General features: G+C 34.2%; 1 protein-coding gene across 1 annotated transcript; it reads left to right on the top strand.

The window, feature by feature from the left end:
* The first annotated feature begins 1,673 nt into the window (after positions 1-1,673).
* On the top strand, positions 1,674-2,051 carry LOC140144556 (fatty acid-binding protein 10-A, liver basic-like). Its single transcript, XM_072166374.1, has one exon. It carries the CDS (start codon positions 1,674-1,676, stop codon positions 2,049-2,051), a length of 378 nt encoding a protein of 125 aa, XP_072022475.1.
* The last annotated feature ends 12,303 nt before the right edge of the window (positions 2,052-14,354 follow it).

Raw genomic sequence — 14,354 nt, forward strand, 5'->3', positions numbered from 1 at the left:
TCCAAAAGTCCGATAGTTCGAAAATCAAATGCTGAATTCGTGGTTTTTTGTTTTTTCATTTTTGTGTTTTTGGTTTTTAATAATAACTATTATTATTATTATTTAAAAAAATATTTGAATTGTTGCAGACACCACTTGCAGATTCAACAAACTCTTCAAAGGCATTAACACTGATATGCATTGCTTGCTTTTTGAGTCACAATAAATTGAACTTGAGCCTATACCGGTACAGGTGAAATCTTTACATTGATACAGTAAACCATTGCATTTTAATATGGTGACAAATTCAAAATAAAATTGCTTTTTGAATATTTCGGTGTGCCTAACCCGCACGAAATCAGTAATGTGTGCGCGGGAGATTTGAGACAACTCATTTTGTTTTTGGCCTTTCAAAATATTTTGATGTCGATGAAAATCAAAGCGAATCATTTTAGATTCAGTTTACACAGAGTCTGTCAACCTGCAGGCCTAAATAACTTCAAATTGAACCCGGGGTATTGAAATATTTCGGCATTGCAAACATCGCCTATGTATTTTGTCTTCCTTTATTGATACTATAAAGTTGTGATAAGTTATATAGGACCCAAAGTAAATGTTTCGGAAACTTGTGGTATTTATCTTATTTTAATCTTTAAACTTTTTGTGTGTTAAAGTTGAAATTTTCGCCGATGGCATACATGTACTTTGATCTCAGAAATTTACAGAGTCAATAGGTCTAGTGCAAGCGTGTATGAGATTTATAATTGACACTCTATAATTGGTGGGCGTTGGCCCAAGATATATATTTACAAAAGTTCAAGCCGATATCAATAAAATAAATAAGCGAGTTCTTATTTTTGCCCTTGACTCTATGTCAGTTTATCTTTCAATTTTAATTTGGTATTTAGTTCTTCCTTTTGTTTTCCTTTATTATAATCTCATTCGTTTTGTTTTGGTTCTTGTTTTTTATTTTTCCCTTTGCTTGTTCTTTTTCGTCGTCTTGTTCGTGTTCTTGTTCTTCTTGTACTTCTCTCTTGAATTTTCCGATTGAATATTCAATCCAAAAGATTTGATCTTTTGCCGTTTGCAGTTAAGGACAAATTGTTTTCGACTGTATATTGAGTCGAATAATTTGAATTTCAAATGTTTGTTTGAATGTTCAGTAGAAAGGATTGATTTTCATTATTTTTCAATCTTCTGAAGACTGAAATTAGGGACAACTCCTTTGAAAAAAAAATGAAAATATTCACTCTAAAAATTTTGAAACCACATGCAACACATGCCATTTGGCAGTATACATTATAGGAGTAACACATCATGATTGGGTAGTGAAATCAGTAAGAGTCAATCCTAAATATATTTCAATGAAATTTTTAATCTATTTTGTTTGATTCCTATCATCAATCGTTAAAAGATTGAAATATTTCAATCGGTCCATTTAAGAGAGTTGTTCTTGTTCTTGCTCGTGTTCATGTTATTGTTTTTCTTCTCGTTTGATTATCAGCCTTCTGTATAGTAGGCCTATTATCGAAACCTTATCAATAATTGTCTGAGAAAATGTCTGCAAACCTTGGTCCCCGCCTTTTCATTTCATTTCATTACTTGCAACTGTTCACCCAGTATTATCATTCCTAATCACGACTTTATTTCGTTCTCTTTTATACAGTCAAACTTCGACCCAACCACCAAACACAATGGCTTTCTCAGGCAACTGGAAATTGGACCGCATGGAAGGTATGGCCGATATTGCAAAGGCAATGGGCCTTCCAGAAAGCATGATGCCATCCAGCCCAGTAGGATTCACTTTGGAGATCACACAGAACGGTGACAACTTCGAAATCAAGACCACCACACCACAGGGCACCAGGGCAAGCACCTTCACCGTCGGAGGATCCTTGAAGGAACAAATTATGGGAGTTGAGGTTGATTGCACATCCAAATGGGATGGAAGCAAGCTGGTCGTCGAAACTGGCAAGGGTAACTCACTCACCCGTGAAATCGTCGGTGGGGAATTGGTTGCTACCGTTACCTTCGAAAACGCCTCTGGCAAACGCATCTTCAAGAAGTGTTAAGCTCGTCTCTCATCACAAACTTTCTTGCAATAACCCGGACTTCTTTTCAATCGGATAGCATTTGACTTTTTCATATTTAGTCATTGAAAGAACATTCCCGACACCATATCCCCACCAGCATGTATGATCAGTCATATACAAGAAACACTACCTGTATATTTTCAACAGATACATTATGGAAGAACTATTGTAAATAATTCTAGAGATCATAATAATATAGTGATTAGCTTTAATGTGCAAAATACACTCACGATGCCTGAACTTGAACTTTCTACACGAGGCCTGAACTCGAACTTTCTACACCAGGAAGAACAATCGGAAGTTAAACTTTTACCACAAAATCAAGCAACAACATGACTTTAATCAGAGATCCTCATTAGAATCTCTGCTTTAAACTAACTTTTTAACGTGAGGTACTGAGAACCAACATCATCTCAAAATGGAGTAACAACTTTCCATTAAATTTGCACGAGTAGATAATAATATGTATTTATGTTTTGTGTTTCTTTGCTTTGATTTTCATAGTTTAATTCTCAGCAATAATGTTGCATCACAAATATTCAAGATGCAGTTTAATGGGAACTGAGAACTTACAACCGGTAGGCCCATTATGTATGCCTGCTTACGCTTATGCGGCCGATACACGATCAATTTGATTGATCAATATTGGGGACCGGTAGATGCAGGACTGGATACAAAATAATATTTCTCTTCAATATTATTGAAGAGATCTACTCTAGTTTGATTTTATTGACGGTTGGACAATAAAATCACTATTGATGTTCGTGTGTGTAGTGCACAATGTCAGATTTTGTATATCCACTCTTGTATCTATAGGGTCTTTGATATTAGTCAATCATATTGATCCTGTATAGGCTGCATTAGAGACCATTCAATAGCTTTCAATATTTATGCCGCGGAGACACATTTTTGCGTTTCCCTACGCCCTCATCCTCGATTCCGCTCAAAATGGTTAAAATTTCAAAAAAAATCAATTCTCCCCCTACAGAACCCCCAGAAGTGTTCGGATTCCCCACTCAAATCTCCCACCCCTCGTAACGGTAACGTAAATATTGAACACTGCCTTACTTCATCATGTTCATGGGTGTGTCAATGTCAGTCAGATGCCGTTTTTTTATACATTTGATTTATACATGTTTGTAAAAAGGTGTCTGACATAAGTTGAAACGTCCACAGTGAGTAATGAAATTGTGTTCAATAATTTTCAATACCAATTTTGTTGATCCTTACTTCCGATTGGATATATCCCAGTGAAGGGGATCATACACATGACTTCGTCTCATCACATTGGGACCTGCTTCTGATTCAAATGGACATGAAGGACCCAATGCCATAGAGACGAGGGGCCCACTCCCTAAGTCATCATTACTGGTTGACATACGATAGAGCGCCCAATAAATAACTTAGAAAATATTCTTGATGTCCTTCAACATTTTGCCATGGTTAGCTATGGATTAGTTCATTAGCTTTTATTGATTGCTATTATTATATGGGTGAATGGACATGTCACAAAAGGATTGGTTGTCTCCATAGGGCCTGTAGTTACGCTTTTTTTGTGTGTGGAACTTTATTGGGCGATCTATCGTATGTCGACCAGTAATGTGTATGATCCTGGATGATACTATTCAGTCGGGATATGTCCAACCTGGTATACGCCTGATTCCAGAAAAATACAGCACTATACTTTTTGTGGATTAGAAAATATCCTGTTTTGCTAAATGAAACATCCTAATCCTTCATTTAGTTCTAACTAGCAATAAAAGTCAAATTTTAATATTTGGCCTTAAAAAAAAAAAAAAAGCCCAAAACATGCGTTTTTAGTGTGTTTTCGTATGCTGTGACAATCAAGCCCAAAGTCTTATACCAAGACTAATTTCAGGTTATGTATTCTAATTAGTGGGAAAATACATTTTATGATATCTTTTATAACAAATTATCCAAATTTTAAAACATAAACTATTAAATTTATGAGCAAACTATATAGCCTATACTCCAAATTTATTGGACCAAATTGTGCCAAGCCTTTGCATTTTGTGACTAAAATTGTAAGAAATCCTGCAAAATTGCATGTTTTCGCTTTTCCCCTCAAATTGCAAAACTATTATTAAAATATGATTTTGATTGCTATAGTTAGAACTATAACTAAAGGATTATGATTTAGCTATGTTCCGGGGCTATGTTTCATTTGACAAAACAGGATAATATTTTTAATAAAAAAAACCCAAAAAACAACAACAACTCATGATGGAATCAAGAGTATAGAGTTGGTTTACTAGTCTCAGGTCCAACTGGAAGTAAGGTTCCACAACTAAAGTCTGCACAAAAAGTAACGCAGCTGTTATAAATACGTCTATAGCGTCAGTATTGTTTTTACAATATTCCAACATAGAGAAAAGGATGATTTATTTACGCGCATTTTGATACCCCCATTTGTCAAATGCAGTTCAACATTAACAACGCAGTGGTGCTTTTAAAGAAAAATACCCGAATTTAAAAAGTTGCAGTTTACAGCGATCAACGGTTTATTATGCCAGCACTGTAGCACGTAAAGCACACCATTACCATCAATGCAAATAGCTGCAACTTTTAAATTCGGGTATCTTTGTTTCAAAACACTGCTGTATTGTTAATATTGAACAAAACTGGACAAATTGTGAAAATATTGTGAAAATAAATATTAGTTCTGAAGCTATAGGCGTATTTATAACAGCTGTGTTACTTTTTGTGCAGACTTTATATCATTCTAATGATGCCTAGAAGCGAAACCGTCAATTTATGATGTGCGAATGTTTTGGTTTTGTTTAAAGAAATCGTTGTAATAAAAATTGGTTTCTTTTGTGTATTTCCCAGCGATGCACACAAAAATATTTCCAAGTTATAAAGGAGTTATTTTGGTCAAAACGTCATGAAAACGCCTAAAAAACTTTTTACATGAAAAACCACCAGAATAACATTTAAAAATGTCATCAAAATGTTATCGTAAATATTTGTGGGGAAATATTTTTCAAAATGTTTTGTCAAAACGTAAATAGCATGTTACAATGTTTTGCAGCAAGTTTTCATAAATATTTTTCCATGTTATTAAAACGTTATGATACGCCCTTTACATTGAACACGTTCTGTAAAAATATTTTGTGTTTGCTAGGCTTATACTTCAAGCTTTGGCATCATGTGACCATTGCTTGCTTAAGAAAACGCAACCATACACCCCATCCCAACGCCACCGCATGCACCCGCTGTTCGTTACCTGTCATATGAATACCGATGAATACAAAACACACCCAAGTCCATACTTTGGCCAAATTGAGTTGAGCATGGGAAAGTGTTCCTTATAGGCCTATCATATACATGTATAAAAGTTATTGAAATCCACCCTCTTTGTGCGTCTTATTCTACTAGAGCATATGAGATCCAGATCCAGATGTACTAGTATATACCCAGCATGTATGATACACATTTGTTTTTTAGTTTTCTCAAAATCACTTTCCATGGGTGGGTTTTGTATTCAGGTATTCATATACATACGGCAACGTCGGAAATCCCTAAAATGAAAAGACACATACCCCTGGACCACAGAACCCACACTGTTACATTAAACATTTAATGCACGGTAACCCCGGAAATGGAAAGACAACTTTACTATCAACATTGTTTTGCGTATTTGTCTACTAATCACCCACATGCACTTATACACAAAATAGATATACTTCCATGCACCTTCTGACATTCACCCCACCCACAGTGCATGGGTGTTGAACTGTTTACCTCCTTAAATACCCTGCACCGGCGGGGACCAGAGATTCAAGTGACAATACCAATACCAGCTGTTCATTAAGTTCCAGCCATACATTTGAAATGTAATTCCTCAAAAAGTCGAATTGGTATTTTACACAATGTACATTTCATAATAATTATAAGCTATATTACGGTGTACCATGAGGGACATGCAAACTTAAAATAATTTTTACAAACTCAAATAATTTTCTACAAACTCAAATAATTTTTTACAAACTCAAATAATTTTCTACAAACTCAAATAATTTTTTACAAACTCAAATAATTTTCTACAAACTCAAATAATTTTTAACAAACTCAAATAATTTTTGCAAACTCTAATAATTTTTGCAAACTCTAATAATTTTTTACAAACTCAAATAATTTTTTACAAACTCAAATAATTTTTGCAAACTTAAATTAATTTCTGCAAACTCAAGTAATTTTTGCAAACTCTAATAATTTTTGCAAACTCTAATAATTTTTTGCAAACTCAAATAATTTTTTACAAACTTAAATAATTTTTACAAACTCAAATAATTTTGGGCAAACTAATAATTTTTTGCAAACCCAAATAATTTAGTGAGAAAAGCACAAAAAATGTCCCGTCTGTCACGTCCCGTCTGTCACGTCCCGTCTGTCACGTCCCGTCTGTCACGTCCTGTGTCACAATTTTGAATAGCACACATTTGTGTATTATAATACATATGCACTGGGGATATCCGGGGGGATATTCATTAATAGTGTAATATCAGCTTTGACACCTCTACTGCAATCCAGAATACAAATAAAACCCAGAAGAAATATTATGAATGTATGCTTTCATTTTCCACTATGGGTGTTAAAATTGTCCGTCTGTCACGGAAAAACATCAAAAAGTTGTTTATTTTCTATATTGTAACATATTGTTTGTTCAAAACTTAATTCCTATCTCCTATCAAGTTGGCTTCATATAAAAAAAAAGTAAAATTGTTCCCCAATATTTAGTGAAGAAATTATATACCACCCACAAATCTGTCCCGTCTGTCACGATTATCCCGTCAGTCACGTTTATGTCCCGTCTGTCACGTTCATATCTAGGCGGTCATTATCACTTTTGTTCAAATTGGAGGCAAATATTGTATATTATTGTACAATGATATTTATTTTACATATTTTTACACATTTAATATGTGAGATGTGCAAGTTTAATTTCACAAATCAAAATAAATAGACAGGCCCACAATATGTTACAATATAGAAAATAAACAACTTTTTGATGTTTCTCCGTGACAGACGGACAATTTTAACACCCATAGTGGTAAATGAAAGCATACATTCATAATATTTCTTCTGGGTTTTATTTGTATCCTGGATTGCAGTAGAGGTGTCAAAGCTGATATTACACTATTAATGAATATCCCCAGTGCATATGTATTATAATACACAAATGTGTGCTATTCAAAATTGTGACACAGGACGTGACAGATGGGACGTGACAGACGGGACGTGACAGACGGGACATTTTTAGTGCTTTTCTCACTAAATTATTTGGGTTTGCAAAAAATTATTAGAGTTTGCAAAAATTATTTGAGTTTGTAAAAAATTATTTAAGTTTGTAAAAAATTATTTGAGTTTGTAAAAATTATTAGAGTTTGCAAAAATTATTAGAGTTTGCAAAATTATTTGAGTTGGTAAAAATTATTTGAGTTTGTAGAAAATTATTTGAGTTTGTAAAAAATTATTTGAGTTTGTAGAAAATTATTTGAGTTTGTAAAAAATTATTTTAAGTTTGCATGTCCCTCATGGTACACCGTACTATATCGTTATCAACGATTCGTCCTCTTACCATTTCTAATATCATTGAAGTCATTGCATGCCGTGCTAGTCAAATTAATAAAAAAATAAGGGGTTAAGGTTGGGGTATGAACGTTTGGACAGCACATCAGACATATCGAATTACATTCTGAATACGAAGAATGTCCTTCTGATATCAAATAATTTTGATTTTTTGAAATTCGCAATGTAATACACATTTTATGGCAAATAATTAAAAATTGACATTTTTGATATTTAACAGTACTCGAAGTAAACTTTATAAATCTGATGATTTATACTTAAAGTGTATGTAGGTGGGATGAAAAGTCGACGATCAATTGAAAATTTTGACCTTTTGTATTGTAGATATGGATTTTTCCCAAAACACCAAAAAAAAAATAGGTCTTTTGGGGGAAAAAATCCATATCTTCAATATGAAAGGTCCTCCCAGCTACATACACTTAAAGAATATATCATTAGATTTATAAAATTTACTTCGAGGACTGTTGTAGGCCCTATATCAAAAATGTGAAAAATATCAAATTTTTATAATTTGTCATAAAATTTGTATTTTATCGTGAATTTCAAAAAATGAAAATTATTTGATATCAAAAAGACATTCTTCGTATTCAGAATGCAATTCGATATGTCTGATGTGCTCTCATGTTCCACAAAAAATACTGTCGAAACGCTCAAAACGCTCATTCCAGATCCCTTAAGCCACCACTATTTTTTTTTTTTTTGCAACAGAATCACAATCCATTTTAGAAAAGTATATTAAATAACACATCAAAAGTCCCGAACCAAGTAGTGGAACAGTGCCTAATTTGCATAAATCCAAAATGGCCGCTTAATGCATGGGTTGGAATTTCAAAGTTGGCATGTGAAATGGTTTTTGTTGCAATTAGTGTTGGGTGATTTCATAATTTGATAGTTAATATGTTACGTTGCAAAAACGGTTATAGATATGCTCTAATGGCAGTTGTCCAGTTCTATACTTCAGTAGGCCCTAACTATACATCACTGATAGTGGACGCCTATTTTCTCACTGCCTAAAGCTAGACGAACAATTTGGTATACAAGCTTCATGAAAATCGGAGCAACTTTAATTTTGACCCCTGGGTACAACTTGACCATTTTTGGCACATAATTCCACAAGGTCTTGCACGCACAAAATCTATATATTTGTGATCCTCGCGACCAGACAGATAATTTGATATGCTAATGAGTGAAATCGGAGCATGTTGAATTTTGACCCCTTTATAACCTTATGGGGTCATTTCTGGGATCATTTTGAAGGTCACAGACTCAAAATAATGCTTGTTCACCGCCTTTTTTTTGGTTTCAGCAGGTCCAAATTAGTCAAGATAATTTGGTTATCAACTTTTACTCAAACATGCTCGAGCAATTTTATACAAGCACAAATTTGAGATTTTCCTCTAGACTATGATGTTGTATATAGGCCTTCTTAGTATCTCGTAACTTTATGGCCCAGGTTATGCCGGCAAAAGAAACATTAAGGGGGTACTACACCCCTGCCCAATTTTGTGCCTATTTTTGCATTTTTTCTCAAAAATTATAGCTTATTGGTGACAAGTAAGGTATGTATATTATAGGGGCAAGGACTACAACTACTGCACTTTATTTCAGCACAGACAACAGTTGTGGAGTTACAGTCAAAAATGAGGGAAAACCAATATTTGATCAATAAATCAATAACTACTTGCTTTGAGTTGCTGAACTATTTTCAGTGCAGTAGTTGTAGTCCTTGCCCCTATAATATGCATGTCTTACTTGTCACCAATGCGCTATAATTTTTGAGAAAAATGCAAAAATAGGCATACAATTAGGCAGGGTGTAGTACCTCCTTAAAACACTTCATACCGGACATTATAATAATCAGACCTTCATACCTGGCTCCCATACCACGATTACTCGAATGATCGAATCAGTTTACGTTTGAGAAATGCAAATAATATAAAATATGAACCTTGCTCACAAAATTCTCTCGAAGACTGTACAAGGACATGTAAGTCAAGCAGACACCTTTACAAATATTGTTATCAACTTTTCAAACATTAATCAAACATTATGAACATGATTGAACATTGTGAAGGATACATGTGGACGCCGTGTCTGTCGATGAATCCTTTTCAATATCCTACTTTTCCTGACCCTAATCTCCTTATTTTCCACATAAAAATGAAGACCCATGTTATCTTTCTCCTCAATATGAACAGGATAAAATATTTCGCCCCAAGTTTTAACATCCACAATTTATTTGTTGTAGGCTAAGTTGCTTTCTTTTTTTTATTTTTAAGAAAAGCCGTTAAATTTATATTCAGGGGTAAGTGCCACAGAGAGGGTATGGGAGAAGAATTAATATAATGGGAAATAAAAATTCCTTTAAAAAAGGAATGGGGCGCCCAATGTGAGCTGGACGGGATATGATGATCAAATACGAGAGAAAGGCTTCATGGAATCCCATGGAATGAAGCTTTCGTATCAATTTGCGATTATGTGGGGTGGGAGTTCTGTTTTCGGGGCCTATTGTAGTGAGGATATTGCTTTGGATATTGAATATTGTTGAATTCTGTTATGCAGGGCCTAGGGTATATGATGGACAGTATAGAAGATACAAATAAGTATAAGCTCCCCCCCCCCAGTCATCTATCCACTCATTCTTGTCACACGACGAATTTCGACAAAGTCATGTAAACGTAATTTCGTTTTTCACCCGACCTCCGTCCACAAACAATCCTGAAATGTTGAAAACCTGGGGTCAGCGCACTCATGCCAGTTTATCCTAAGGTATACTTTGTGTCTTTTGTAGCCAACCCTGTGGCTAAGAGAGGCTAGGAAATACTTCAACTAATACAAAAAACTCATACCCTCCTTTCATATCAAACAATTCCAAGAAATTGACAGGACTGTTAAATCAAGGGTAAGATCGATCGTTATTCTTCATGAAACGGGCACAGCCCATTTTTATGTTATTAATTCTGCTAAAAATAGTAATTAATAAATAACAAAATTACGTCATAATTATGACTTTAAATCGGCCATAGAACTCTATTTTAAACGGACAAAATAGCCATTGGGGTTTCTTTCACTTTACCTTGCTAGGAACTCTTCCCAGCAGTTAGGCATATTACAATAAATATGATTTCATTCAGCATTTTGGGTAAACACTACCAAATGATGTAGGCCTAAATCGTACATTATTGCTTTAAACTGCCCAACAACGGTGAACCACGAGTTAAAAGTCGCCTAATTGGGCTACCATATCGCGGGGTTGGCAACTCGGGTTGCAAATACACTGTAAAAACAGTGTTTAGCGATTAAACACTTTTCTAAACACAATTTTGCCACCACTTTGTAAACATGTTTAAAAGCTAAACATCATGTGTCAAATTTCTCAACATTGGTCAGTGATGCATGGTGTTTAATTTCTAAACATCTGACATCCATATTCTAAACATATCGTTTCTAAACACATTCTTGCCACCACTTTCTAAACACTGTTTTTACAGTGTACACTTCTGACCTTCAACACAATCATGTCTTTCGAATTTATTCCTTTCTCTGCTGAGCAGAATTGAAATTCGTTAAATAATGGTTTTTTATCAGAGATAGTCACCACAAATATACTGAGCTGTGTTCTAATATTTTTGGTCACAATCAGTTAGCAGTGAAGCACATAAAGCAATAATATTAGTGATTTCATGATTGGTCAGTGGTTGTTTTGTTTGGTTGAAGGATTAGGTGTGCAAAGGTCACGGCCCTGTTGCTACTACAATCACTATGGACCACAATGGTCTCATTCCAGTGGCATATTATCAATAACCTCAATTAAACAATCATAGTGCAAAATTTGACCTTAAGTTGCAGAGTATGAGTTTTTGTACTCACATTTTCAAAGGTCATTCAATGAATGCACAAATGTATTGGGGTTAAAGATCTGTGCCCTGATAGATGAGCATGTTGTAGATTCTTCACACTGTAAACAACTAGTTCATGTGCAAACATGTTCAAAACATACATAATTAGAATGGTCAAATGTCACCGTCTATCGGGTTCTAAGAGGCGGTAAACTGCAGTTTAAACCATACCTGACCATACAAAGGTCACGGTTTATTTGGCGTTTTTATAAGTCCATTAATTTTGTATTTTAAACAAAGAATATACGCACAACATTTTATCCCGTGCACATCAGAAAACAATAATAAAATAAAATCCAAGCATATTGTGGTTTTATTTCTAAGCTGGGCATACTTTTAAGCAAAACAGTTACGAAGTAAATCTAGCAAGACCGAAATTAGAAGCTTTTTGCAAAGTCAAGCCAAATAATGGGGGACGCCGCCGTAGCGGGCGCCCCAATAATGGGGGACGCCGCCGTAGCGGGCGCCCCAAAAAGTCACAACAATATATGCATACAGACCTGCAGACCTAGAATTTGACAGTTTAAACAAAGGGCGCGTCGACTGGAAATCGACAAGAATTGCCCATCAGCACATCTTCATTTTACAAGACTTTCTTGTACAGTACGCTTTTATCTTTTATGCCTATGAAAAGGTATATCTTGTTGCACAGGCGTAGATACCGTCGGGATGGGGGATAAATCCTCACAATATTTTGGTGGGGAATGATCCATCAATCATCCCCCAATGTTAACGCCTATATAATATGGGGTTTCTGACCAAATTAACCTCATATTTGGCCAAATTAGATAATATAAAGTGCCAATTTATTCCGCGTTTGCACCATATTTCACCAGTTTAGCTTCAATTTGTGTAGGCCTACCAGCTTATTTTGTCGCCAAAAGATTTTGGATTCAGTATACTTCAAAAAAAAAAAAAGGAAAAAAAAAATCCAACCCCATACCACATGTCAAAAATATGTCCACTAGTGATTAGTAAAATAAAACATAGACCACCGAATCATCAACTTCCATATTTTACATTAAAACATTTGTATGCATACAATTTCGGTCAAATTTTAATTTGGTTATTCTTTGTTAAGGGAACTGGAATAAGCGTTTTGACAGTTTTTTGTGGGACATGAGAGCACATCAGACATATCGAATTGCATTCTGAATACGACGAATGTCTTTCTGATATCAAATAATTTTAATTTTATGAAATTTACGATATAATACAAATTTTATGACAAATTAATAAAATTTGATATTTTTCACATTTTGAGATATAACAGTCCTCGAAGTAAATTTTATAAATTTAATGATATATTCTTAAAGTGTATGTAGCAGGGAGGAAAAGCCGACGGTCAATTGAAAATTTTGACCTTTCATTTTGAAGATATGGATTTTTTTCCCCAAAAGACCTATTTTTTTAGTGTTTTGGGAAAAAATCCATATCTTCAATACGAAAGGTCAAAATTTTCAATTGATCGTCGGCTTTTCATCCCACCTACATACACTTCAAATATAAATCATCATATTTATAAAGTTTACTTCGAGTACTGTTAAATATCAAAAATATCAATTTTTAATGATTTGCCATAAAATGTGTATTACATTGCGAATTTCAAAAAATCAAAATTATTTGATATCATAAGGATATTCTTCGTATTCAGAATGCAATTCGATATGTCTGATGTGCTCTAATGTCCCACAATAAATACTGTCCAAATGTTCATACCCCTTCCCTTAACAACTTAACTGTCAGGAGAGTTTTCTAGATATTTTCATCCAAACTAATATAATGAGGACAATGAAAATGACTCCTTTTTTGAGAAAATAAGTCGTTTAAAATTGATATTCCGCAAAAACCAACTGTAAGCGGTGAGTTCCTTTGAACGAGACAAATTTGACCTAGAAACTATAGTGATGTCATGATATGAATATTGCCAACTTTGAATAGACTGTCAACACTGTAAATGCACAGAACGTATACTGTTATTTTTATCAGAAAAACTCTGAATCAAGTATTACAAATTTAATGTTTTTTACACATATGGATAAAATCAGGCCGCTTCTTTATTATATATTAGTAAATTGTGATATTACAATTCATATATGTATATCAACTTGATGAGGAATACTTGGACTAAAAAATAAAAAAAAAATTTTTACATCAATTTCACCGTACGATCAGAATTGGAGCATGACATATCAATATTGTATTTATTATGTAAATAACCAATTTCCATGGTCCGGAAACTTATCTTTTGCTGTGTTTTCCCAATATCTCGTGTAGAAGGTCGCACTTTACATACATCAATGAACATCAAAAGAGTTCTCCGAGAGCTCATGTGTATGTTATGCTCGTGAACATACTAGTCTCTCTAGCTCTGCTAGCTGCATTGGAAATCGATTTCACTTCGAACGCTGAAAAGGGCCGTACGAGCCAGCATTTGACCAACACAATTTGTCTTTTTCAGGAGAAAATACGAATAAAAAAATAATATAATAATAATCTTCGAATGGATTTAAACCTAAATATTACAAATAATTATGCCAAAAAATCAGGTTTAAAAAAATTACCAACCTCATTTTAAAAGATCGTATACATACATTATTGCTTTAATTGAATTGAATTTATAGGTAAAAGGTAACCATGGAAGTGAATTACTGTGTTTCCCAGGGTCTTGATAAACATCACCGATAATCAGACAATGTTGACAATCTTTTTGTACAGTATTGCCAACCATGTGCATTATACCATACATTGATCTTATACCGATATACAC

The sequence above is a fragment of the Amphiura filiformis genome, unplaced genomic scaffold (assembly GCF_039555335.1).
Source record: "Amphiura filiformis unplaced genomic scaffold, Afil_fr2py scaffold_63, whole genome shotgun sequence".
Classification (NCBI taxonomy): domain Eukaryota; kingdom Metazoa; phylum Echinodermata; class Ophiuroidea; order Amphilepidida; family Amphiuridae; genus Amphiura; species Amphiura filiformis.